The sequence below is a fragment of the Sciurus carolinensis genome, chromosome 13 (assembly GCF_902686445.1).
Source record: "Sciurus carolinensis chromosome 13, mSciCar1.2, whole genome shotgun sequence".
In the NCBI taxonomy this organism is placed as follows: Eukaryota; Metazoa; Chordata; class Mammalia; order Rodentia; family Sciuridae; genus Sciurus; species Sciurus carolinensis.
Genome location: NC_062225.1, coordinates 57513975 through 57541764, shown reverse-complemented (window position 1 = coordinate 57541764; position 27790 = coordinate 57513975). Strand labels below are relative to the sequence as shown.

The 27790-nt window shown below is 54.6% G+C and overlaps 1 protein-coding gene across 1 annotated transcript; it reads left to right on the top strand.

Annotated features, from left to right (window-relative positions):
- Positions 1 to 14530: 14530 nt before the first annotated feature.
- Six3 (SIX homeobox 3) lies at positions 14531 to 17321 on the top strand. Its single transcript, XM_047523447.1, has 2 exons — positions 14531 to 15342; positions 17129 to 17321. The coding sequence occupies exons 1-2, from the start codon at positions 14531 to 14533 to the stop codon at positions 17319 to 17321; spliced, it is 1005 nt and encodes a 334-aa protein (XP_047379403.1).
- The last annotated feature ends 10469 nt before the right edge of the window (positions 17322 to 27790 follow it).

The window sequence follows — 27790 nt, the reverse complement described above, 5'->3', positions numbered from 1 at the left end:
ATTTTATTTTAAAAAGAAAAATAGTTATGCCTCAATCCCACTGTATATTTTATTCTGTGCATCTAATATTTCCTTTGCATCTACAATCTATGCATATCTAATTCTTTTTGACAACTATGATTATTAATAAAGTGTTCGTGAAAGATATGCTTCATAGCTTCTTCAACAAGAATAATGTTTTTTTGTTAATGGAAATTGTAACATATCTTGACAGATACAATATATAAGATGTGCTCTTTTCTTAATTGTTAATATTGCTGTGCTGAATACACAAGGAGCAGATCAACAGATATGGCAGGTAATAATCACAGTGGATGCTATGTTATACAATGTAACTAAAAATATTTTAATGATATAAAAGCAATAGATAAATAAAAGCAATTATGTTTAATTTTGTTTTCCGTGTGCCGGCAATTTTTGGTGGTTGCTGCTGTTGCGGGTGTGTTTATTAGAAGAGGAAACCGGGAGAGCAGAGCGATCCGTACAGCAGCGGCTCTGCCTTCTTGCAGCCGAGGGTCCTGTAAACCGCCCTTTGCTCTCCGCAGCATCAGCATCCTGGGCGCGCAGGACCCGGTTGCATGCTAATGCGGGATGCACAGTTGCTTGAGTTCACCCAGTTTCCTGCAGTTTTGCAAACTGTTCTCTCCCCAGGCCTCACGGTTTAAGACCATGCGATTTACTGAAAGAAAAATTCAAAAGACACCAGGCGCGGGACTGGAGTCGCTAGAACCCGCTCTGGCTGCTGCTCCACCGCCTCCCGGACACCGGCCACTCTGCTCTGCCCCGCGCGCCTCGCTCCAGTATACCGAAGCTCCGTCCTCTCCGCCGAAGGACTGTCGTGCCCCTTACCCACCCCCTGCACAGAGAATAAACACAGTTGACATCGCTGTTACAATCTTTATTTAAAACTGTTTCCAAGGTTACAAATTACCGTGCCTCGTATGCAACAGGTTCCTCCGAAGCGGTATCATTACAGATTAACTGTAATGTGTAGGATTAGAATAAAAGCATAAGGGATTAGGTAAAAGGGGAGACGCTGGAGAAATAACACCCTAGCGCATCTCGACTGCAAGTCAGCCGAGGGAGAACCTGGAAGATGCAGGGCGTTGGGGCACCGCGGCGCCCGACCCTGTTCCTCTGCTCACGGCCCCGGCCTCAGCCCGGGAGCGGTCAGAGGCAGCAGCGCTGGAAGGGTCAACTCGGCCCGAGACTTAGGGACGAGGATTCTTGAACGCCAGGGTCTAGAGATCGGGGCCCGGGACGGGTGAAGATCAGGGTTCAGCAGGCCGCACAGTGGAGGATGCAGGCAGGCCTGTGGTCCGGCTGGGGGCCGCAGGAATCGCGGCGCGGGCGACACAGTTCTACAGCCACGCGAAGCGCCCCAGTGCACAAAGAGATCAGCACGTCCACACGGGGGTCACTGGGTTTATCCGTGTGGCTGATGTCGCACTCAAGGCCCAGGCCTGATGTGGTCCCTCACGGAATCCTCCTAGTCCCCTCCCGAGTGGGGCGGGTGCAGGCCGCCGGCGCCCTTCCGAGCCCAAGAGTTGGGCTTTCGCACCCGGCGCAGGCCATGCGCCCCATCGGGCCACCTCCCCTGCCCGGCTGCCGCTTGCCCCTCTCGCTCCCGGAAGGCCCCAGAGCCCCCTCTCCCTTCATTGTGTTTCCTGAGGGGCCTGAACTCGCCGCGCTGGCCCCAGCTGGACTCGGGCCTGCCCTGGGCCACGGCCTCGAGCCGCTGACGCAGCCCCGAGGGCTGTTTGCGTGTCGGGTGGAGGGAGCGGGGCTGGAAAAACAAACAGGCCGAGGCGGGGAGGCTTGGGGAGGGGGCTGGAAGGAAGTGCGCAGTGTGGCAAAAGCGCCGAACAAAGCCCTCTCGGGAGCCCCGTCACCCCTCGGTGACCCCGGGCCCGCCCCGCTGAGCCGCGCTGCTCCCGGGCCTTGCCTCGGAGCAGGCCGCACCGCTCTGTCGGCGCACGCCGGGTGAACCGAGGGCTCCCGGACGCCGCTCCTACCGGGCGCGGGCTCTCTGGGTCCCCGCAGGCAGAGCCCGCCGCCCTCCGCGAAGGCGCGAGGGACAACGTGGCGGATGGTTAAGCCTCACCCCGCCCCGAGAGCCAACACCGAGAGGCTGAAGGGAGACGCCATGCTGATGTCCTCTGTCAGGAAACTGGGCGACTGGGGCGCACTGGAGCCACAGCTGTACCGCAGCCGGGGAGGGGGCGAGCGGGCTCCCAAGTGGACGAAAGTGGGCGACCAACTTCGCCCAAACTCCTGCCTACCCGAGAAGGGCCCTGGCTGAGGCGGCAGCGGGAGGGGACTGTTGCAAACAGCTGTTCCTCATACATATTTCATTACACAATCAGATAATGCGTCCCACCACCTTCTCAATTATTCACAGATAAACATTTTCAAGACGTTTTGACATCTGTCTTAGTGCCTGCTATTAATTTAGTAATCACTGTAGTTAAAAATGTATGGGATTTTTGCCGTCGGAGTACCTCCTCTCGGCGCGCGGGCCCAGTGCTGGGCTGCGGCGGGGAGCCCGGTCCTCCGGGAGCGAAGACACCTTTGGAGGTGAGATGGCCTCTGTACCTCAGTAGGGCGTTGACACTATTGTGGAGGGGGATTAAAGGAGTCTCTAGTTATTTGTTGGAGATGGGGATTCACCTCCCCCACCCGCATACTCTCCGCACTTTCGCGCCTCAGCCCTGGACCCACAATGGTGTTCAGCCTTTTGCCCCGGGCAACGGAAATGGTTAGTTCCATCTAGGCAGCGGGTTTCTGCTGAGGAAGTTGCGGGTAACGCTGGTCAGTTTATTTTGGGAGGGCGGGGGGAAGGGAGAGAGAGACACAATCATTGAGAATTTCTCACAATAACAACAACAAAACTAACAATACAGCGATCTTCATTCAAGAGGTCACAGAAATGCGCAGTTTTGCCTTGAACTCAGCAGAGGTGACTGGAGCATTTGGGAAATTAAAAAAATAAATTCACTTCAGTCACTGTATAGGGGGCATCTGAGGATATGAGAAAACGAGTCGTTTTTCAGTTTGAGTGAAAAACGTTGCACTGGGCACCACAATGTACATGCAAACAGTTTTTACATCAGACAAGCAGAGTTTGAACAACCTTGCAAGACTGGAAAGTAATAGAGAATATTTCCAACTTTTAAATACTGTATTTGTGAGAATGGCTCTAGATAAACTATCCAAAGAGGGGGAGAGTACCTGAAGGTAAAGGAGTTTGTTTCTTTGTGTTCCGGATCTCAGTTACAGGGAGTGAAAGTTTACTTTGGATCTGAGAATGATGGCCCCTTATTCATTTCTCTCTGTATCCGTGGTCTCTTTCTGAAGTGAGATAGCAGGTGACCTCTCATTTGAGAATGAGGAAAAACAAACCTGGATGAAGAAAAATGACCATAGAAGAACTGCCCTTCCAACGAAAATTAAGATTACATGACTCTAAAGTGATTTTCACTTTTTATTGTTCAAAACATCCAGAAGAACAAACTCTTGCTACAATGGCCAGGAATTAAGTGTATCTTGAAAAAGAAAAAGATGCAATGTTTGCCCCCAAAAGAGAAAAACAAATTCTTCCCTATACACACCCGCATCTCCTTGTTTCTAGGGCAACTACATCTGCTGTGACAGGTCCTCCTGCAGCGTTTTTGGTGGTTCATTTCTTCTTCACAAAATGGGCCTTCCTTTGCCCCTTGAAGGGTGGTCATCCGACTTGCTGGCCCAGAAACTCCTTTTTATCTTTTTTTTTTTTTTCTTCCTCCATCTAAGCAAATATTTCCAGACTTACCCTCTTCTTTCAGAGAGAGGCTCAGAAAATGAACTCAAAAGAGAGAAAGTTGGGAAGGAGGGTAAGTGGTGGGAAGGGTACCACTGCTCCCTGCGTTCCTATCTCTGCAGAAAACCAGGCAAAAGCCACTGTCCAGAACTATCCCTTCAGACTCTACAGGCAAATGGAGCTGACACAGAAACAAGCCTGCACAGTTATTCTGGCCTTGCCAGAGACAGAGTCCCTTCTTGGCAGCCCCTCAGCTGAGCCTGGACATTGAACTCTTCCTGGGACTGGGGAGCAGGGGTGAGAATTCCCAATATCTCACAAAGAAAATTAGTTTTAGAAACTATGTAGTTCATGTTGGAGTGTACTTTACAGATTTATTTGATATACAGGGGTTGAGATGTAAGTGAGGGTGAGGGGGATGGAGTTGAACTAACAATTCTTTAAAATATATACATTTTTAGTTGTTAATGGACCTTTATTTACATGTGGTGCTGAGAATTGAATCCAGTGTCTCACACGTGCTAGGCAAGTGTTCTACCACTGAGTCACAACTCCAACCCAACTAACAGTTCTTTTTAAGATTAACTTCCAGAGACGTGAAAGGGGAAAACAAAGCCCCTCCCATTTTGGAAACTTCAGTTGGACTTGAACTTTCCCATTAGGAATTAGGAAATTCTGATCAGTAGGTGAAGATGTCCATGGGCTTCACTCAAGTCCTTCTCCAGAATGCAATTGCCTAAGCCAAAAATAATAATAAACAAATAACAAATAAACCCGTCAAAATGAATCTTTCCTGTATTGCCCTCTTCTGGTGTCTCCAACAGAGTAGGAAGGAAGGTGAAAAGCCTGGCTTAGAGGAGGTTGAGCTGTTGGTTCTTTCTAGTCTCCAGGACTTGACCTGAAACCTTTCGCCCAGGTGACTCAACAAAGCCCCCAACCCATGTCCATCTAACAGGAAGCCTTGAGGCCTGTATCCTGACTGGGCCTACTCTCTCTGCATGCAGCTTCCTATGCATCTACCTTTGTGTGTTTGGGGTCACTGCACACGGCTCCTTTTGTCTTCATCTTAACAACTGGGTGTGCACCCATGCATTTGAATAATTATGCCTATGGACATGTCTTTATTCCTCAATAAAGTATTTAATTCTTCCATGTGTGTTCGGGTACAACTGCGTGAAAGTTTTGTGCAATCAGGTGACTCATGGAACTCCACTGGCATGACCCCTGGGGTCTGCAGAGAAAGGAGACTTATGAAGTGCAAACTCTGAACTTAGGGTGGGCTACAGTGTCAATAATATGACTTCGTGTCCCCAGAGTCCCTAGGTCTCTTTTATGCCTCTATCTGTCCTATTAACCTTTCAGAAGGAGAGAGACCCTCCGACTATCCTGAGATCCTGAGCTCTCAACCCCCCCGCTCCCCAGCGACCCTTCAGGAAGGGTGGGACCAGTCTCTGGGACCTCTCCTGGTGGATTGTAGTTGCATTGGGCTGAATGCCAGGAAGTCGGGTGGAGTGCGAAGTCTCCTTCGGACTCAAGAATGCAGCCCTCGTCCTGGCCACTAGGTCTCTGGGAAAGGTGAAGACCCAATAGTACAAGTCGTGGAACCTCGGAACCAGCAATATGAGCGTTTGAGGTGGGAGGTGATGACAAAACTCTCCTCTTAGGCCTCCTGGGAGTAGCATTATTTGTAACTGGGAACCAGCCTGGGTCCGCCCCCTCGGCCCCTCCTCCAGCCCTCACCTCTGCGCGCGGCACCCAGCAGGTTGCTAGAACGCGCGTCACCACCACCGCCAAGCACTTTGGGACCACGCCATATTTCATGGTCCCTAGAGGGGTCCAGGAGCCTGGATCAGGAAGGAAGGAGATCAAAACGAATGATCACGGTTACCCCAAAGTGATCATGCGACGTATTTCTCAGCCGGAGTCACCCTGTGGGCCCGCACACCTTCTTTTCTCAGGGGCCCGCAGGAGCGCTGGCCTCTGGCGTGCGGGTTAAGGGGTGTGTGTGCACGTGTTCGCGTGCGTCTGGAAGTGGTTTCTTGTGCGTTCCTGGAAGCCTCTAGAAATGTTTCCTCTTGGTTGGGAAAAATGCGGACATGCGACTAACTTCAGATAGTTTGTTACTAAAGGACGAATGAGGGTCCGATGGTCGGTCGGTCGGTGGGTCTTTCCTGCTCATTCACACAAAGTGAAGCCACTTCTCCCCCTCCCTCAGGCAGTCTCCCAGGCCAGGTCAAAGGGCCAAGGTCCGGGAGCCTGAGGCTTGGAGGGCGAGGTTCTTAATGTATACCCTGGTGTTCTGATTCTAAGGCCCAAGCCGCCCCAGTGCCCATTCAGGTTCAGAATGGAAAACCTAGGTGGGAAAGGGAGAACTGGGTAACCACCCTCATTTCCATTGCAGGGTGAAGTCCCAACCTCGACGCATTGGACCTACCGACCAGACATCTCACAGCCGACTCAGTCTGGGATCCGGATTGGCGGCGGCGCGGTGGGAGGGATGGTGAGGGAGTTGGGTTGGTACAGGATGGAGGTGGAGATGGAAAGAGGGAAGAAAAAGAAACAGAACTGAGCAAGAATGTGGAGACGTGGGAGGATGGGGTGGAGATGGAGTTGGGACTGCCTCGGAGAGCGCCGACTTCTCACCCTGCTATGGAGAGGTGCGTCTGGCTGCTCCGTTACACCGCCCCCCCCCCGAAAATAAAGCTAATGATGTAGTAATTTAGGAGGAGGTGAGGGGCTGGGCGAGAGAAGGGAGGGGAAAGGATGGGGGAACGCACGCCCCAAGAGCGAAAGCAAACAGCGAGCTGTGGAGGCGCTGCCCGCAGCTCAGGCTTCCCAACAGGATAGCTGGACTGGGATCCACCCGGTATTTCGCAGGAAGGGGGGGGGGACAGAGCGAGAGGAGGAGAGTGCCTTACTAGAGGACAGAGGGAGGGAGGGAAGGAGAGATAGGAGAAAGAGAGCGCACGGCGCGGTTTAAAAGGAGAGACTTATACTTCCTAATGAATATTTATCCACCGCTGTTCCATGCTCCCGGCTTCCCTTACCTTACCGCAGGTAAGATTCTCCCTGCGCCCCAGCCCTGGGGGCTTCCCAGTTCCCCAAGTCGGGTCGCAGGTGGCCCGGAGGGAGGGTTCTTGGCAGGCGGGGTGGGGGTGGGGGAAAGGGCGGCTGTGCTCCAAGCTCGGCTTGGGCACCAGGACATGCGACCCCGCACAGCCAAGAACCGCGTGGTGGGCTACCTGCGTGGAATGGGTGTGAGTGCGCGTGTAAGAAAGGGGGGGGAGAGAGAAAGAAAGAGAGAGAGAGAGAGAGAGAGAGAGAGAGAGGGGCAGACGGGAGGGGGAGAGACAGGCTGTGCGCCCGCGAGCGCGCCTCGGTTTGTGGCGCGCTCTGGGGACATTTTCCGACTTTTCACTCAAACACCCTGGATTTTTCGCCTGGGCCTTTCTTTGCGTCCCCTCCCCCTCCCCTACCCCACTCCTACCCCTGGTTGCCGAGACGGTCTTCTGCGGGCCTTTGTATGGCTGGCGCGGGCTCCCCAGGGTCGGATCCCTCATCTCTCATAAAAGAAGATGAATAGTTTTCACGGTGACCCTCACACAAAGGTCTCCGGCCAAGGGGGTCGTCTGTCTCCCTTCCTGTTAACTGACTCTTGAGGTGCTGTGACGCGCTCTCCCTCCTTCCCCCTCGTGGGGCGCCAGGGCCCACTCCGAGGAGCTGTGAGTGGTAATCAGGACCCGGGGATGCCGGGTGGAACTTCTCAGGGGCCGCCTGCCAGCCTTCCTGGGCTGAAACCCCGAACCCGAAGACCTCCGGGGGGAGGGCGCAGGTTCTCCACCGCCCACACCCCCACCTCGCCAGCAGGAGGAGGCCGGAGAACTCCGGCCCGCCTAAGGGGAAGGAGGGAGGGGTAAAGGAAGAGGGTCGGGGAGGGGTTGACGTTATAACCAGAATTCTGTAAACAGACTTACCTGGCCACCTGTTGAGAATCCATTTGGGTTGGCCGGCTCCGGAGTTATGCGAAGTGGAAACGCAAAACCAAACGCCAAGTTCAAAAAAAAAAAAAAAACAAAAAAAAAAAACTGACTATGCCAGTCGCGGCCTGTCAGACTCGCAACTCTGCGCTAAGGTCGCAGCTCTGCGCTAGGATCGCGAGGCTGTAGAGCCAAGAGGGACTTTGCCAGGTGCCCGCCACTCCAGCACCCCCTCATCCCAGGACGGGCTCTCGGACTAGGCGCTCAGGGTTCAGCATTGGCAGCTCGACTTAAGCCGGGGCAGGCTTTCTAAGCCCTGCTCAGAAGTCAAGAGCAGCAGCGCCGCCGCTCCGCGCGGCCTTTCATGCCGCAGCCACTCCTTATTCTTGTGTCTCGGCCTCTCTGGGCGCCCCCGGACAAAGCCCCCCGGAGCCCGGCCGCTCCCTTCCCGCTAAATCCCCTTCGGGGTCAGCGCGCTACCAGCCCCGGGCCGCGCGCCTCTCCTGCCAGTCCTTGTGGCTCTTAAAGAGCTGCACCCACCCTCCGCCCCGCGCGCTCCTCCGACCCCCGTCTCCCCGCCCCTCTCCTCTGGATCTAGCCCCCAACTCCGACGCCTGAGGTCCCTGCTGCCCCGACCATTGCCCGCAGACTCCCAACCCCCTCCTTTCTCCTCCCCCAGCAGCTGGTGGGTCCTACCCTCCACCTCAGGTTCCCCTTCTCTCCAACAGCTCCTGCCGCCCCCCATCCCCCTCCTCGGCTTCTCCGCCCCTACTTTTGCCCTTTAGATGGATCTTGGCCCCAGCACTGGCTTTGACCAACTGGGATGATGCCTCAATATTGTCCGTTGGGGCTTGATTTTGGAGATCATGGAATGGGAATGAGTCGTGGCATACCCTTGTAACTGGAGGGGGTGAGGGAGGGAAAGGGTAAAGGGGGAACCCAGATGGACTGAGGACTCTGCTATCCCAAGGCCTACCTGGTTTTTTGGCAGAGGGTGAAGAATGACCCTGTGCCACTCCTTTCAGAGTTGGGCACCCTGGAATGGGGACTTGAGGTGATCAACCCCAGCAGGCCTCCTGTGTAGAAGGGATCATGGGCATATTGGGGGTGGGGGCTCCAGAATGCCCCAAATTTGGGTCTGTGAGGACTCTTATTCCCAAATCCAATGTATTCATCCCTCCAAAAGTAATATTCAAGGGTCTAAGGACTGTGCAAGGAGGGAGTGAGAGGTGACCTTGAGTTCCAACTGTCCAAGGAAAAGGGCCATGTAGGAGAGAGGAGAGTGTGAGGGAGTCTACTCTTCCTGAGGACTGAGGAACAATCTCTAATAAAGTTTCTTATATTTACTGGTCAACCACATCACTTGCCCCAAGAAAAGGAAGAGGGCAAATAGACGGTTGTGTTGGTTTCCCTTTCTTCCAGAGCTTTCTCTCTCTTCCTCTTTCCTAGGCCTATATTAGGCCCAGTCTCCTCCAAGAATGATGGCTCTCCCTAGGGTACTTTTTTCAGGACTAAAATGTGATGAAAGAGAGACTAGAGAAGGGACTTGGGAGAGTGGGGTAGGGGATGTGGGCAGTTAGCATAGGCCATGGTACCCTGCTTTCCCTTCTGCCATTTGTCTGTTTGGGCTATGTGGATAGTGGGGTCAGAGGTAGTTTGGGGGAATCAAGTCTGCTCACCCTTTCTATTTCTGGTTGTCAGAAGAGGATTGAAGGGTAGAAATGTGCAGCCTCCTGAGTAGTAAAGACCAAGGGAACTTGAGGAGGGAGGAGGATGAAAAACTGACCCTCCCCTGGGCATTTGCCCTCTGCCATTCCAACATTAGTCCAGATGCACCTTTAAGGAGCTGAGGTGAGTAATTGATTTGTACTTGGCCCTCTTGGGAGAGGGTGACGGTGCATTCCCTGGACTAGATCACCGAGGCTGCAAAAATCTGCCTCCCTTCATGTGCACAACCAGTAAGGCTCATATCCCCCAAGTCTTCCGGTCCTTTTTCTTGGGACTAGATCAACACAGCCAGCGAGGCTGGGTTTGTGCCCACCCTCCTGGGCCTGGCAGTGGGAGGTGCTGCAGCCCAAGACAGAGCCAAACTTCTCTTGTTTGAGGATGTGGGGGGTGGAAGGGTCTTTAGCGGGCGGTGGGGCTCATTAGGCAGAGCGGGGTGCCGAGAGGTGCGCGCTGCCGGCCTCTGAGGCCGCCTTTGAGCCGTCGGGGCCGGTTCATTAAGCGGCGCTAACAAGGCGTACAAATGCCTGGCCCAGCAGCTTTCTTGCAATGCCGGGGCCTTAGCAGGGCGCCAGGCTAATGAGGGTCACTCAAAGGGGCTGATCAAATATTCAAATTTCCCCGCACGCCAGGAACTTTTATGCACGGAGAAAGTTGAGGCAACTGAGCTGTGTTTACGGTCCCGGGCGACAATTGCTTGGAGCGCGGGTCCCCGGAGGCTAAGGCGGGGGGCGGGGGCGCGGGGAGGGAGCAGTTGTTGTTGTTGTTGTTTTTCAAAGGAAAGTAATCGGGGTCCTTGAAGGGCTTCGTGGGCCTCCCCGCCAGCGCGCTGCGCTCCTCTGCGCCCTCCCTGGCGGTATTCGCCAAGATCCTCAGTTTGCAGCTTGCGGTGAGGCCCAGACCGCAGGCCACAAGGCCAGCCCCACTTCTGGACTTCCTGGGGGCCGGAAGGGGCGTTGCCCCCCAGGACGAATCTTCCCCAGCCATCTGGGTCTGCTATTTTGAGCAAAGCAAGGCCGAATAGGGTGCAGCTACCCCAGCCCTCCGGATCCTCCTCTCCTAGAGGCCTGTAGAACCCTTAACTTTCCCTGTAACTGGAAGCAAGAGAGTGGGGAACTCTAGGTGTCCTTCCTGGTGGAGTTGGGACTTTCCCAGTGTTGAGGTTGGGGTTGGCAGTTGTAAATAAATGCCCAGCAGACCATGAGAGAACACGCTGCAGTCCAAACGCCCCTCTTTCCTTCCTGTACCAACTGAATGCTGTCCATCCGCAGGTCGCCCTCATCGTCATTGAGTAGGGGATGATGGCGACAATTTGTTCTGCACTGGTAACTTTGGTCTGTACCAGTGACATGTCCCAGATTCACCAAGTCCCAGATCTTCGAGTTTGAACCGCGAGAGCGAAAGGGAGAGACCTAGAGACCCTGCAGGCTAACCTATCCGGCCCGGCCTAGCCGCTCTGAGAGACTAGGGGTGCAGTCCTTTTCCGTGACTCACCGCCTCCAGGAGTTCCCCAGACTCTCTTGCTAGCCTTCACGCTGCTCAATGACGGTCTCCAGACCAGGGAGAAAGGCGGCCTGGGCCCTGAAATCCGAAGTCCCCCTGCTCCTTTACCCCAGTGCCCAACTCTTGGGAATGTAGGAGGGGACGTTCCGGTGCTCCACTGTCGCCCTTCTCACCCAAACACACACATTTAACACCCCTAGCCCGAGACCTTGCGGAGCCTGCGCTCCCAGTCCCGCCGGGAGTCTCTCCCGCCATCCGCGCGGAGGACCAACCGCCCCGCCTCCCCGCCCAGCTCTCAGGACTCTCAACTTACTGGCTTCAGGCGGCGGGCGTGGTGCTTCCGGCCAGTGCCGAGAGGCGCTGGCGGCAGCAGGGCCGCTAGGATGGCTCGCTGGGCGGCGCGGAGCTGGGCTCTGCGGGAAGGCGCGGACAGTCGGGGTCTGCTGCCCGCCCCGCGCCGCCGGGCTAGGTCCCTGCGCACAAAGATGCGCGCCTTGCCGCCGCCCTCCTCCCGGTTTTGCGCTCCAGAGCTGCGACCGCCACTGGAACAGGCAGGGTGCAACGGGTTGGCAGATGCCAGGGCAGAGGCTGGGGGGCAGGAGTGGCGCTGAGCGGAATCCCGGCCCCACTTTCCTCCATTCTCCCTGAGTGGCGAGGATTTTCGATGTCAGCGTTTCGGCAGAGCCCGCGGCCCCTGCCCAGCCTTCCTCTGGGGCTGGCACCGCAGCAGCAGGGAGAGGCCAGGTCGCTCCCACCCGGAGGCGGGGGGTTGCGGAGATGGGGTGGGACTGGTCGGGTTCACCCGCCCGCCCGGCGCCTGGGTCCCCGGCTCCAAGGGATGTAGTTTCGGGGTCACGAGCTGCTTTCAAAAAGTTGAACACAATATTCGGAAACCCACCCGTAGGAATTCTCCCCCCACACGCGGCACAATACCCACTCCCCTCCCCTTTTTCATTCCTTCCTCCCCCGCTTCCTCCTCCTGCCCCTTCCCCCTCCCACCTTTCAGTCTATAATCCTTTCCCTACAAGAGAAAGGGATCGGGAAGAAAGGATGAAGTGTCTGTTTTTGTGTCCCAACCTTTGGGCTCTTTCTGGGCCCACAGTGAACGACCGCCCAGAGCTTCGAAGCTGAGCAGAAAAGCACTCACAGCTAGGAGAGAGAGAGAGAGAGAGAGAGAGAGAGAGAGAGAGAGAGAGAGAGAGAGAGAGAGAGAAGAAAAGACCCCCGAAGTGGGGCTTGTCGGGTCTTCCTCTTTGGAGGAGTATTTCACTGCCCCAGTAGGCAGGCTTAGGACTCGCTATCCCATAGCTGCCTTAGATTGGGTGAGCCAGTATGGGCTGTTCGCCCAACCCAGAACCTCCTCGATGCCCTAGAACCTTCAATGAGGCTCGCACTTCTCAGCTCTCCTAGGCCTGGCGCTGCAGGAGTCACGGCTCAAGCAGGGCCTAAGCTTAAGGTTTAGGGGCTGGGGTAATTGTCGCCCCAGTGACGTTAGGTTTCCCATTTAAATTTTCTCGATCTCTTTTTCTCTCCTCCCTCATCAAAATCTCCAAAGTGGTGTGGACCCGGTGCCGCGCCCCAGATCTGCATCGGAATGCAGAAAAGATCTGTTTTTAAAAAAAAGTTTTGAATTCCTCAATGATTTTTCTTCTGGAAAGGCAGCTTAGGATAATTATTTCAGCTTTATTGAGGGCAGATTAGTTGAAGTCTGGGCGCTGCGTTTCAATACGCGTTGTACACGGGCCGACAATGTGGGCATTGTTGGCTACTGTGTGTGAATCCATTCAACATATACACTTTTTAACACCAAACCGAGTCCTGTCTAAATATACACAGTGCTCAGGGAAAGACGTCTCTGACCCCGACAAATCTTCCATAGTTACAGAAACCTCACAAAAGGAGGCCCGACTCAAGATGCTGATTACATCTTCTTAAAAGCAACATACCTAAGAATTAGCGCCCATGCCTGACCTGGGGGCTGTGGTGGCCTCAGGGAGGGAGGGCCCTCTACATTCTATGGACATTTTAGGGTCTGCTTTAAGCTTGCAATGTTACTTTCTCCGTAGAGATTTAGTTTTATTTATTATCATTATCATTATTAACTCATGGGCAAACAATTTCCAGGCCTTCTCTGTTTTCTCAGGGATGCCTCCAAAGTTTCAGTGCCCTTCTGGGGCTTATGGGCAGGCCCAGAGCTTCTAGTGTGTGGTGGCTGGGAGATGCTTCTGTACTCCCCAGGGTCCAGAGGGCTCCCAGGCTTCAGCTCCTCCACAACTTCAGGAGTCAGATGAAGTCTAGGGGAAAACAAAAAGTCAGATTGCTTTGTAAGATGGAAAGAAGTGTACTGTTATTTCCACTATTTTAAAATACAAGGCAATGGGAGAAATCAAGGCTACTTGGCTGGGAACAGAGTAAAGAAAAGTCCAACTGATGCTGAGGGATATAACCAAAGGGCACAAGCCAGAGAAGCCAGAACAGTCTTCTGCACCTTGGGTCCTGTGCTTAGACTCCCAGGTGCTACATGCCCTCTATTCCAATCTGGGATCTAGTGGCTGCTTAGCCAGGATCGGCGTGTGGTTGGTCCCATGATCTCATCTCTCCTTTCTTCCTTGCCACTATTAGTGCTCACATAGGCAGAAAGAGGCAGACCGACGTGCACACCATGTGCAAACCTTGCCGGCTCAGCTGGCCCTGGGCTTCTCTTTGCAGGCAAACCGCCTGGTGTTCCTAAGGCATGGGGAGACTCTTGCTTTCCAACAAAATCTCCCCTGTAATTGGTCATCTCTTTCAACTACTCAAGGTCCATAGCTTTTCGAATTTCTGAATCAACTTCTTTGGGGAAGAGGCAAGAGGCTCAGAGACAGCCAGAGAAAAAAAGGAAGGGGAGGGGGAGGAGGGGAAGTGGCGAGATTAAGAGTTGCAAAGATTTTTTAAAAAAATCTTTCTCCCTGGTCTCCCTCATTCCCTCCTCTCCCCTCCCCCCCTCCTCTGGCTAAGTGGTAAAACCGTCCTTACGTTCTCGGTATTGATTGGCAGGGCTGACAGTGATTGGCAGTGGTTGCCGTGGCAACGCCACAACGACACGCCGCAGACCAATAGAAAAGCGAAACAAAATGTTTCAATGCTGCACTCACTGTGGATTTAGGGGAGATATTATGAGGCTGTTGTCATTAGGGCGATTGCTGTGGAATCGCTGAATCTTGACTCGGCAGTGGTTGGCTCTCGCTCTCCTCTCCCTCTCCCTCTCTCTGTCTCGGGTTCTCTCTCTGCGCGCGCGCACCGGGCCGCTCTCCTTCCTCCCTCTCTATGTGGCTGCGCGGGTGTGTGTGTGTGTGGATGTGTGTGGGGTGTGGGTGTCCCTTACGTCCTTCCTCCTCCCCCTCCTCCTCCTTCTACTCCCCCCTCCTTTCCCTCACCTCCTCCCCCCTCTCCTCTCCCTCCTCCTGGTCCTCATCGCCCCTCTCCTCCTCTTCCTCCCCTCTCTCTTCCTCTCCCTGAATTTTCTCCTCTCCTCTCAGGTCAGTCCATGGTATTCCGCTCCCCCCTAGACCTCTATTCCTCCCACTTCTTGTTGCCAAACTTCGCGGATTCTCACCACTGCTCCCTACTTCTGGCGAGTAGCGGCGGCGGGAACGGTGCGGGAGGCGGCGGCGGCGAGGGAGGCGGCGGCGGCGGCGGGAACCGTGCGGGAGGCGGCGGTGCTGGCGGAGCAGGCGGCGGCGGCGGCGGCGGCGGCGGCTCCAGGGCCCCCCCGGAAGAGTTGTCCATGTTCCAGCTGCCCACCCTCAACTTCTCGCCGGAGCAGGTGGCCAGCGTCTGCGAGACGCTGGAGGAGACGGGCGACATCGAGCGGCTGGGCCGCTTCCTCTGGTCGCTGCCTGTGGCCCCCGGGGCGTGCGAGGCCATCAACAAACACGAGTCGATCCTGCGCGCGCGCGCCGTGGTCGCCTTCCACACGGGCAACTTCCGCGATCTGTACCACATCCTGGAGAACCACAAGTTCACCAAGGAGTCTCACGGCAAGCTGCAGGCCATGTGGCTCGAGGCACACTACCAGGAGGCCGAGAAGCTGCGCGGTCGCCCACTCGGCCCGGTGGACAAGTACCGCGTGCGCAAGAAGTTCCCGCTGCCGCGCACCATCTGGGACGGCGAGCAGAAGACGCATTGCTTCAAGGAGCGGACTCGGAGCCTGCTGCGGGAGTGGTACCTGCAGGACCCCTACCCCAACCCCAGCAAGAAACGCGAACTGGCGCAGGCCACCGGCCTCACTCCCACACAAGTAGGCAACTGGTTTAAGAACCGGCGGCAGCGCGACCGCGCCGCAGCGGCCAAGAACAGGTCAGTGGAGGGGTCTGCGGCCTGGCTATAGCCCCCAGAGCCGGGGAAGGAGAGGGGTTGAAATGCGGGCAAGGGGGGAATGGTAGGGGCGGTCGCCGAGCTCCGGAGAAGCCGCGTCTCTCTGGCCAGTTGGAGAAAGTTTCCGCTTGCCCTGGGCGCGCGGAAGAGGGGCGGGCTGTGGGTTTATTGACTGCTTTGCGGGAGAAGAGCTTTGGTCAGCGCGGAGAGCGTGTGCGTGCGACCCCGAGTGCCCACAGCCCATGGTTCCGGCCCCTGGGACCTTTTGCGGAGCGTTGCACCCGCCGGTCTCCTCAGCCCGACCCCAGCTAGGCGCTCCTCTGGGCCAAGGCAGGGAGGGAAGGAAAACACTCCATGTTATCTGGTTCTTATTTCCATGTATTGTAAAAAATCCAAGAGAAATCCACAAATGTCAGGGAAAGGAGAGTGAACCTATGTCCCTACCACAAAGGGGAAAGGCCGGAGGCCACCGTGCTGAGGGCCGTCTTACCGCAACACTGCAGTTTGCGGGTCCCGGAGCAGGAGAGTCGGGCTGGGAGAGTGCAGAGGCCTAGTGAGTATGTTCGCGCTCGCGCGTGCGCGTGCATATCCTCGCTTTCATTCCCCAGCCCAGGAGCATCCCTTTGGTCCTCTAACTTGGGAAGCCGACAGGAACAGCCACGCTGCTGGCAAGTTGGCTACAAAGTCACAAAGTGATACTGGATTTGACGGTCAGCGGAGCTGGGTTCGGAGGAAGTAAAGGAGAAAAGGAACTAGAGGAAGCAGGGGAAAGAAGACGGGAAGAAAGGGAGACAGAAGGAAGTTGGGTGAAAGCCCTGATATGGAGCCTGTGTTCCCACTCAGCCTGAAAGTCGCAGGGCCTACTGTAAGACTAGGAGCAGGACTATCAGCTGCTGGTGACTGCGGGCTGAGAGCGAGTTCCTGGAGTGTGTTCTGGTTTAGCTAGCCCATACCTGAGCCCAAGGTCCTCTTAGCCCTGCCTGTGGAGCCCACTTTTCGCTCGATGGGGGGAGCGCCCAGGGCCAGGCAAGGCCTCCTTGTGGGGAGAATATCGAGATATTAGGTTCAGGCAGCCGGTTTCTAGTCTAGCAAAGAGGCCGCCAGACCCTGCTCTGTGCTTCTCTCCTGCCTTCTCCTTCCTCCTTTTTCTCTCTCCTTCCTCTTTCCCCACTTTTATCTTCCAGCTTCCCTTTTTGTCTTCCCTGGATCCTGCGCCCTGCGTAGGGATCCAGAAAGCAGAGCCGGCGGGTCCTAACCCGGGAGAGGCGGCGGGTGAGAAACCCGCAGCTCTGGGTGTGTATTTGGGGGAGCCGGGGCAGGAGGCACTGTGAGGACCCCACGCTCTTGAGGCAGCTGGTTCAGTCTGATAAGGCCCTGGGGCTGGGGAGGAAGAAGCTCTCTGTTCCTCCTGACTTCAGCTCCTTCAGAGATCGGCGGCCTTTGCTGCGTGCCCAGGCCACCCCAGGCGTCCAGCCTCTGGTTCTACCTCTCCTGAGTCCGTGCCCTATCTGGGAAGCTTTGGGAAGCTTCCCTGGGGAAGGGGGCCGAGAGCCAAGGCTCGGGCTGGGGAGTCTCTTCAGCGCTCTAGGAGTGGCTGGGTGCGTTGAAGGGTTGAGCGCGGAGAGCGCAGTCGGGGGCGGCGGATAGGGTCGCTGGATGTGGGGAGGCCGGGGAGCGCGGGCGGCTGCAGGCCCGGCTCCCGGCAGCGCCGGGCAACCGGCTGGCGGGCCGTTGTGTCAGCGCGAGCACGGCTTTCTCTCTCCCGCAGGCTCCAGCACCAGGCCATCGGACCCAGCGGCATGCGCTCGCTGGCCGAACCCGGCTGCCCCACGCACGGCTCGGCAGAGTCGCCGTCCACGGCGGCCAGCCCCACCACCAGTGTGTCCAGCCTGACGGAGCGCGCGGACACCGGCACCTCCATCCTCTCGGTAACCTCCAGCGACTCGGAATGTGATGTATGATAGCCAAGGCTGCCCTCCTCCTCCCACCCCCTCCTTCCCCTCCTTTTTCCCCTCCTCCTCCCAGCCCTCCTCCTCTTCCTCCTCTTCCTCCTCCATCCCCAGAACAAACCGAAATCAGGATACACAACCATACACACACATAAGTCCACACACACTCCCGCCCCAGCCAAAAATATATAAAAATCAAGAAAAATAACAAGTTAACCGCAAACCATCAACAACCCCAAACCACCATCTACCACCACGGCCACCCCAAAGGACCGCGACGCCAACAGACAGTCACAAACGCTGATGTTGCGGGCAGAAAACATAAAAGAGGTGACAATTGTATACTTTCTAGGACAAGCACGGCTTCTCCTTTTGGTTCCCACGGACCCGGCACCCCACCTGCATGACGATTTATTTGTATCTGGGAAAATATTCTCTCTAGTTTAAAATGATTTAAAGAGTCGACTATACAAAAACAACCACCACCACGACGACAAAAGCAAAACAGACAAAAAGGAAAAAAAATCCGCCATCTACGCTCCGAATTTGTTAAAAAAGAAAGAAAGAAAAAAAAAAAAAAAAGAACTCCTCTTGAGAGAGAAATAGCAAATGTTTCTCGCCTTTTGTTGCTCTCTCTCTCTTTTTTCCTCTCTTGCTCTCTTTCTTTCTCTTTCTTCTCTCTGTTTTTAAGTCCAAGTATTGGTCAAACAAGATGCAATCTTCTGTTTTTTGTTCAGCAGACAATCATTTTCGTAAGCACCTTTTTTCTCTCTACTCTGTCACTGCCTGTGTGGGTACTGGTTATAAATGTGGAAAAAGAATAGTTATGACTGTAACAGATTTTTATTTTTATTTCAAAATTTTATATGAATTATGTATATCTTAATGATCGGTCATTTTCCCAGTTTGTAATATATGTGTAGAAATTGCCTGTATATGATATTGCTTTTTCTCCTCTCCCTTTCTCTCTTCTCCTTCCTTTCTTCCTCCCACCCCGCTCACCTGTCTCTTTCCTTTTTGGGGTTTCCCCTCCCACTCAGTGTTCCTGGCGTCGACTTGGTACTCAAGGCGTGGCGTGGTGGCCTGGGTTAGGAAGAGGGACCCCGGCGCTAGCGAAAGCGGAGAGTGAGACCGTAGTATTCTTATGCAAAAGCTATTTCAAGTATTTCTTAGCTGCTTTGGAAGTATCTCTCACTCCCCGTAGGGCGCTTTTACTGTTATCTTAACTGCGTGTTTATCTATATGTAAAAACTTTCTAAAGCAAATACAGTATTCTCCATTTTCTTATCACTCCCAGAGACTGGTGTATTTATCCGCCTCTGACCGGCAGCCCCGGGGTGCAGCGGCCGGGCCTTTGCTTTCGTCGGGTTCGGTGGACCACCAGAGCTGGGGTAGGATCTCCAAGCTGGGTCTGATCTCTTCTGGGAGTTGAGTGGAAAGGCTGAATCAGGCCCTTCCGACGAGAGGCCAAGAGGAACCATAAGCGAAAGGGCTGAGTGGACACGGAGTGCAGGGGGCTACCACAGCCAGTTTCTCCCGCGAGATGCCAGGCTCAGGTCCGCCCCAGGAGCATTTGCGTCCAGGAATTTTAACCTGCCCAGGCCCTTGGGGCGTGTTGGGCATCTTTCAGTTGTTGTCGCTTTGCTTTTTAAAAGGGGAAACACACAAGTTTGCAAAACCCAAGCATCCATCCCCAGCGATCTTGTAGCTGACAGGTTTTGTCTTCCTTTTTTTTTTTTTTTTGCGGGGGTGGGGGAGGCATTGTGTGGGTTGGTACTGCGGCCCAGGTGGGAAATACAGGGGAGCGAGGGAGGAGGGAGTTTTCAGAGTTTGGGACCTAGAATCAGGATTGGCTCCTCATCACTGCCTGTATGTGTGTGTCTGTGTGACTGTGTGACTTGCCTTATGGCTCTCGATCTTTCTCCCTGAAATCTCTTCCCGTCTTTTGGAATCAGTCTCTCAAGCCCCTAAGACATTTCAGAGTTGGTTTACACTTTAAAACAAAAGCCCGGGTGGGGGGAACCCTGACTTTTGTTAACTGTGTTCCTCCTGGTCCCAGGCCTCCTGCCGGGTGCAGGGCCCCCACAGTTCCCAGGGATAGTGTGGCTGTCGGTGCCTCTGCCGCTTTGGGGCAGGGTGGACTGGGCTGAAGGAGGAGCTGAAGAGGTAATTTCAGAAAACTTGTCTTCACTTTGAAAGTCCAATTTCCAAAGCAAGGAGGATTAGAGCCAGACGTGCTTGGAATTTTGCCTGCGTTTCCAAACTAATTTTGACTTCCCATTTCCTTTTGTCCTCATCCGGGCAGCACCAGGGGAGTTTATGTGGACCAGGCTGGGCAGAGAGGCTGCCTAGCCTGGAGGTACACTGGGTAGCAAGAGGCCTGCTCTTCAGTGGCATTGAGGGTTCCTGTGGGGGTCCCTTCTTAGAACCAGGGCATCCAGCGGACATCCAGAGTCTCCAACTTCTGTGGTCTGGCCCACAGTGTCAGAATCTCTGTGTGTTCACTGCCTGAGAAAATGTTCCCCCTGCTGCCACATTTCAGGAAATATTGACCTGGATAATAGGAGTTTGGGGAAGGAACCCCCTGGATTCTACCTGCCTTGATCCTTAGCTTGTGGATGAGGGGCTCTGTCACCTGTTTTCCTTTTTTTTTTTTTTAATAGCTAGTCACATTCTTGACCCAAAACTTGGACCTGGAACTTCAGAAAAGTGGCTGCCTCAGTATGGAGAGTCTGAGCAGCCAACTAAGCAGAACCGATGGAAAGGAGTAGGGCATTGCTGGAGGGTAACTTTGGAAGGGCCCAGCCTGGTGATACCAGGGGGCAGGTGCACTTTTGTTGGGGCAGGGGACAAACTTTGGGACTTATATATGCTTCTTTCTGTCAATATAACCTGACAGAAAAAGCTGACTTGGAACATTCAGTGCCCAGTCCTTCTCCACTGAAGAAAGCATGTTATCAGATTCCATAGCAACTGTCAGCTTGGAAGGCCTGGTGTCACCAGCCTCTTGCCTATCAGTCTGACTTGCTATCATCTATTGCTTCTTTCATCTCCTATATTTCTACCCGGGTCTGCACAAATACCAGTATTCTAGTTTCTGCACTTTCTGATCTTACCTATAGGTTCCCTTCAAGAAGAACATGACTGCTTGTTATGGGTAGTGTATAAGTGTGCAAGTGGGGCTTTCACCACATAATCAAGGTTTGTATACAAAAGAAGGTGTGTGTGACATTCGGTAAAAGTGCATGTACAGGGCATTGGTATGTGCCTAGTTTGTGTTTTCATGTATATTGCATGGAATATACAATACTTGTTTGTGGCTTGAGCAGTTTATATATGCCTACTTTTGCAAGGAGTATTAGGGTAACCCCAGTATACCTACAGGATGCTGTATGTGCAAGGGCTTTCTGTGCAGTGTCCACGTGGGTCTTGGTTCTCTTGTGGACATGTGTGAGTTTCCTTTTTCTAGTCAATCTACAGATAAGACCACCATGCTGCCCATCCCTAACAGCTCTTCCTTTCCCTTTAAGAAATGGGGGGTTACAATGGGTATTCATTGTCTGGAGGGCAAAGGGGTTGGGTTTTCTTAGTTTACTCTTTACACAGATAGACTGGGGATATTACAGTGGATTTAGCCTCTGCCCCTGAACACATTGGAGGGAGGGGAAAGAGACCCCTTTCTCGCCACATCTCTCTTTTTTATTAGCTGCCTACCCATTTTCTTTTGCGGTTGCCCAAAGTCATGGCCACAGTCAAAGTTCCAGGGGCTGCAGAGGCAGAGCTCCAGGGCAAGACCTGGCTGAAGTACTGCTTGTGGAAGAAACATCTCCACCGTCGTGCGCAGGCCCTACCTCCTAGGAACGTTGCAGATTGCATCTGGGTCAGTGGAGCGTGTGCATCGGTGTGTGCGAGCGCTCATGTGGGCCTCATGGGCCTTGTTCGGGCCAGATAAGGTGGCCTAAGTGTTAACCATTAGTCCCCTCTGTCTGGGCCACACAGCAGCCTGCGAACTGGTTCCTCTCCTGGTATCCAAGGTTCGGACTCACCCACACACTTCCCTGAGCATCGTGCACTTCAGCCCAGTGTGCCACCCGACGCTGTGTTTCTGAACCTTCCAACCTTCTGCAGTGTGTTTAGGCCTCTGCGTACCTGGGCCGCCTACTTTGGGGTGTAAGGGGTTTGAAGCATACCAGCCAACTTGGTGATGTTTTCTTCCTTGCCTCCCTCAAAGAAAAACAATGGCAATCCAGGATTTGCATCTGAAATCCAAAAGGGCACCTGGGGTGTGAACGTGAAAAAAATTCTGTCCGAATCAAAGTCCTGATCCCTAGAAGCTTCCTGAGGAAAGATGGGCCAATCTACTCCTTCTGGCCCGCTCACCTCTCCCCTTCCCTTGCCCTGCCCACCCCTGGCCCCAGCCCAGAGCCTCCGCCTGGCTCCTCTTTTTGCCTTTCTCAAATCCTGCGGAATCGACTGCCCAGTGCCAACACAGTTGATTATCCCCAGCGAGATGCGCAACTGATTAAAATGAAATGACCCGGAAGCTGCCACGACGCAGGGCAGGGATGCCGATCAATAGTGTGGCTAGAGGCCCAGGAGCCTGGCAGGTCGGGGCTGGGATTGGTGTTAGAGGCAGTGGCGCTAAGCAGGGGTGGCCAGACTTTGGACAGGCACCTAGCGTGGGTGAGGCACTGGGTAGGTCAGACTCAGGCCTCGGCACACCAAGTGGACGGCTGTGAACCCTGGTGTGGGCTGTGGAGGTGGGCTGAAAGGAGACTGGAACAACCTGGCACATTCTGGAAACAGCACATCACCAGGATCGCAGCAGCTTGCAGCCTAGCCTCAGTCCTGTGGCACCTTGGATGGGCTGGGCCTCCCTCATTCGGGGAATGTCCCAATCACTTCTCCGTCTTCTGCCTCCAGGGCCCTCTCATCCCGCCTAGGCCTTTGTGTGCCTGTCACCTGGAACACCGGCAGCCACCTCAGGGGTTTTCACAGGCCCCTCCCCTTGTCTTTTCTACCCGAAGTGCTGGAGCAGAGACTCCTGGCCTACCAGGACCCTGGGCCACAGGTCCTCACTTTCAGGCCCCCTCAGCTTCCACTGTCGAAGCCCTTTCCGGTCCTGGCTGAGCTGAACCTCCCCGGGCCCCAGTGTGCTGCAGGCTGGGGTGGCCGTCTGGCCCCAGGGAGGGAGGGGGATGGTGGGAGGGAGCCAGGGAGGAGGGGAGCAGTACTAGCCCGGCTCCAATTTCTCCGGTCAGCTGAGCACAACTTTCCATTCGAGTGTATTCATGCAGCGGCTGATTGAGCTCCGCCGGGCGGGCGGGGCTCGGAGGGAGGGGGCAGGCACAGCCAGCGAACACAGGCAACGCCACACACACGTACACACTCACACCTCATCCCCCAAGTCATTTCAGCACAAACACAGTACAGCCTTTGCCTTACATCCACCTGCCCCTGAAGCAATTTCCTAACACCCATAGATCTCCTTCCCCACACAACACAAGGTCTGTCATTCCCCTTACCCTTTGCATATTTTACACTCGTCCTCAGACACAAACACAAGAGCCCTTCATTCTCTTTCTTCTCTCCAGGTATCTTCTCCAGGATGTGTACACTCCAAAGTGGCATGGATCCGCACACAAACCTGCCCAATCTCATGATCTTGTCATGCTACAGAGCTATCCAAATGCACACAATAGAAACCTACATCTGTGCAAAACAGCACTAACACCTACACACCTGAAGTGCACAGCCTGTCATGCACAGAGGCCTGGGACTCACAAAAAGTTTGCCCACAAGAAAGGGAACAGAAGAGCAGAACTCAGAGGACACAGCCACTATGCATTCCCCAAGACAAACACACAGAGGATACTCAGAGGAAGTCCTCAAACACAGGTGAACCTGGGGGCCAACCTAAAGACATAGTAGAAATACCACCCAGAGAGGCATTCAACCCCAAACCACAGGGCCTGACTCTGCACTCAGCAAAGGAGACCACTATTTACCCAACCTCACCTATTCCCAGAGCACATGTTTGTTTGCATTTGCACACACACACACACACACAGAGCTCCAAAGAAGACAGAAAACTAGATAAGCACTTTCAGAGAAACATGCTTACTTTTGGGAGTGAGGTAAACAGCCTCCATTTTGTAACCCACCCCCAAATGCCCAGGGTATGCTGTTTGCAGAGCAAGAAGGGAAGAGCCAAGATAGAGTAGGAAGAAGGGCAAAAGAGAGAAGAAAGAAAAGAAAGGTGAACTGAAGCAAAAGTAAGTGGAGTGGGGAGGATAGGAGCAGAAGCATTGAAGAGAAAACAAGGAGCATCTGCTTCCCAGGGCAACTGGGGAGGCCAAACTTGAAAGGTGCCTCTGTAGTGTGGAGACAAATCAGTCATGCTGACTTGTGGCCAGCTTGACCTGGAAAATGAACCAGGTACTGCACCTGAGTGGCAGTCTGGGACCCTAAAGTGCCCATTCTTCTTATAGGCCTAGGGTCCAGGCAGCTTCCTCTGCCCAGAGGAGTCCCTCCAAGAAAGCACCCACCTTCTCATCACAGTCCCTGCACTCAGCAGCAACCTCTTCCCTCACATTATCATAGGCATGCACACTCTCTTTTATGGCACCATGCTCCTGACACACCCAGCCACCCCTGTGCACATGCTCACATACTCCCTATGCCTTCCACAGTGGGCACCTGCACACTGCTCCCTTCTCCTCAACCGCTCAGGACATTTCCATTCTAGCAATGACTTCCCACTTTTTGCTTTTGGAGGGAAAATGGAGGGCTAAACCCAAAGGAATCTAAACCAGACACTGAGGACTTTACAGAATGTGCTGGCAAGGAAGGAAAACACCGGCAAGCCATATGCACATGTATGTATTTCCTCTGGCTGCGCCTACATGGCAGCACTACTAGGCTGCTCACGGCGGGGCCCAGGGGAGCAGACCCTCTGCGGGTGAACGGAAATGCCTGATGGCTGGAGGGGCCACAGGCCAGGCTAGCACCTGTGGAGGAGATCAGACATGTGCGTGGGACTTGCCGGTGCTTTTTTGTTTTTTTCATCACCAGCACATTCTGCAAAGAGCTCAATGTCGGAAGGAAAAGAGGGTTTAGAGCGGGGGGGGGGGGTACCCTGGAGGGGTAATTAGATTCCTGGAGGTGGAGGCAGGAACAGTGTGTGCGGTGTAGGAACCTACATAGGTCTGAGGCAAGGTGAGGGCGAGCGTGGCGAGGAGAGTAGGAGGCAGTCCCCGGGGCCAGGGCCTGTGAGGATGTGGCGCGACTCTGTGGGTCTCCTGGGTCCGCACTCCGCCCCACCGCCTTGGCGGCCTTCTCTCTGGTTGGGCCTTTGTCCCCCCTTCCCAGTCTCGGACTCTGTCTTTCTTCATTCAGGCCGCTGGGAGGCGCTGTGACCGCAGTCGGGCCTCTCCCGGCCTCCTCCCACTAGCACTGCTGTCCTCGCGCCGCGCCGCCTTTCCCGGCGCCGGGTCCCTGCAGTGCTGGGCCGCTCCCGGCGATGGCCCGGCCTGTGGCTGGGGGCGGCCTGGAACCCTTCCAGGCCGGCACTGGCTTTAGTTTGTTGGATTTTGAAACGGAGTATTTACCATCATAATTAATTTGCGACTATTATTCAACAGAAATTCTTAGCAAGGCCCCTAATGACTGAGCGCGCTGCTAATTACCGGCGTGTACGCCTCTGGCTCTGCAGCCCTGGACGCACGCCGCCGCCTCCTACACGCCTGCCCGCACCTCGTCCGCCATGAACTGGCGCTGTCCCACCAGGCCCAACTTCGAGGAAGAACTGAGGAGCGACAGACACACGTACATGTGCGGACATAGGGAACCCAGGCCATAGCCACCGCTGCCTTTCCCCCACGCATCTGACCTGAAGCGTCAGCAATTACAGGGGCCCGGGCAACTGAATTTCAGAGAAGACCATGACTTGGTCTCTGTCACACAGCAAGCTATACCTTCATACTCCTACACCTGTTTCGCTCAATCTTCCTCGCCAGTGAGCTCCCCGTAGTCGGGTATCTGCTTTTCTGAGATCTTTCGTGGGGCGCACAGGGTGAGGTAGGTATGAGAGCAGAGAGTAGGGTAGGGCAGGGAGTCCCAGGCTTTGCGGGTCTGGGCGCGCCATCTATCACGCAGTCTGCTCTAGGACCCTGCAGTGTTGCGACCGTGTCTCTTACACGCCTCCTACTGGGACCAGGTGGGAGAGAAGTGCGGGCCAGAGGCTAAGCACAGGGCTTCCTACAAAACTCAAGGTTGAACAGGGAGGGATTTTAGCAGGTTCCCCTCCCAGAGTGGATGGGCCTCTGCTTGAACCACCAGGGCTTCCCAGTGGGCTGGGATCTGATAGTGTGAGAATGTGAAGTGTTTGGATATGCGTGAACTTTGTTGAGTGTGCAGTGAGGCTATTGTGAAGATTCCTTTGAGGTGCAAGAGAAATGTTTACCTCACTGAGGTGACACATCTACCTACAGATGTACCTGGAGGCTTGTTGAGAGTCATGTGTGCTGGTGGGTCTGAAGTGTCTTTGTTCCAAAATATCACATAGGTTCTCTAAGATCTGAGAGGAGAGGGACAAGAGGGATTTAGGCCTGCTCTCAAGTTGCTCACAGTCCAGTGGGAGGGACCATTGAGGTCATGTGTTGAAAACAGAGCCCTTGCTAGGTGCACATGGAATGTCTCCAGGAGTGGCAACTTTGTGATTAACCACACTTTGGGAAGAGAGGGCACTGACCCAGAGAGATGGATCCGGTTGAGTGGAAGGGATTCTGGGAAGGAAGGGCTGGAGCAAGGCATGGAGCAGGTGCTGGTTCAGTGGACAGCAGGGCAGTGGGGCTGGTGCAGGGACTAGTGTGATGTGGAGCCCCTGAGTGTTGAGAAGAAGCTGGTTATTCAGGCTGAGAGAAGGGTGAGTTGCAAATCCAGGCAAATGGTGTGGCCTTGATCCTATGGGCACTGGGGAGACAATAAAACTTTGTAAAAGCATTAAGTGGCCACATCTAAAGCTCAAGGACTTCAGTTGGAGGGAGGGAGGCTATAGACAGGAAGGCCCTTAGGATATTATTCCCGCTGGCAAGCAAGAAGCAAAGGCTTGAGCTAGGGCGACATTATTGATGAAAGGTATTTCCAAGGAGGACTTGATGACCAGTTGGAGGCCTGTGGGCTCCCTGATGTCCCCCTTTTTATGAGTCTGTGACTAGGCTATAAATCCTGCCTTCCCTACCCCAGTTCCTCCAGAAGCATGGTGAGAAATTTGTCAGGGGACTCTCCAAGCCAATCAAATTCCTTGCACCTTGTTCTGAAAGCCGCCCCTTACCTAGAATGGGAGTCCTGTATGTCTAGATCCCCCATGGCCGTCCATCTGCCTTAGTTCCATTCTGCCCTAACAGGCTCTGAGGGGTGCCTAGGTGGACAGGAAACCAGCATGCAAGGTGAGTGGGGGGAGGACCCATGTGAAGGGTCGTGGAGAGTCAAAGACGGAGCAGGGGACCCAGACCACCGCTTTCACTCCCTTAGAGATCAAACGAGGTGACTTTGAGAGAGGCAGTTCTCCATTGGAGGAGGTGTTGGCTTTGGACAGCTGTGCGTCTGGTTATTGGAAAAAAAGATGATTTAGAGACACAGAGATGTGAAGTGAATCAAAATCAAACAGCCCATAGTCCAGCAATGATTCCATTGCATCTCTCGGAGTCTGGAGTGTACATGTGACCTGTCCAAGTCCTGCGGGTGGATGCCTGCCTGCGTGGCCTTCGTGTGATTCCGCGGCTACAAGTGCCTACTGAGCGTGTAGGTGTGTGTGTGTGGCATCAGGGAAACAACAGCTTCCCGAGCCGCTCTGGGGTCCCCATCTGAGCGGGGAGGGGGAGGCCAAGAGGTGTGTGGGGACGGATGGCAGCAGGCTCCCTGTTCTGTTGGTGCGGAAGAGTCCAGCCTACTAGGAGAATGGCCCTGAGAAAACTATTCCAACCCGCAGGCAAATGAAAAGGACGAAGGCGACAGAACTGACTAACGGCATCTCCCAGGAGGAGTGCTGAGGAGCGAAGGCGGAGGCAGAAGAACCAACCCGTTTCTTGGTGGTGGGAGGCAGGGAGATTCCAAGACGCCCTCGAGAAGCGTCCAGATACCAGTTGAACTTTTATGAGCTGGAGACCCGGGGAAGCTACTCTTCCGCCTCTAGGAACCCCTGAAAGCCCTCCAGGGCGCTCCGTGCTGTTCTGCGGCCAGATGACCCTCGGTTCTAGCTGTGCGTACCCAGGCGACAAGCAAAACACAGGTCCCGGGCGCAAAGCAGCGCGCGCCCTAGAGACATCGGCGGGTTTTTGCTGCCACCTCGCGGCGATGTCTCGCAGCATCCCAGCCCTCGGCGCGGCGGGCTGTAGCAGTGCGCACTGGTTGCCTGCGGCCCTGGTGCAGCTGCCAGGTCCACTTGAGCTTGGCTTTGCACACCATTCTTCACCCGGGAT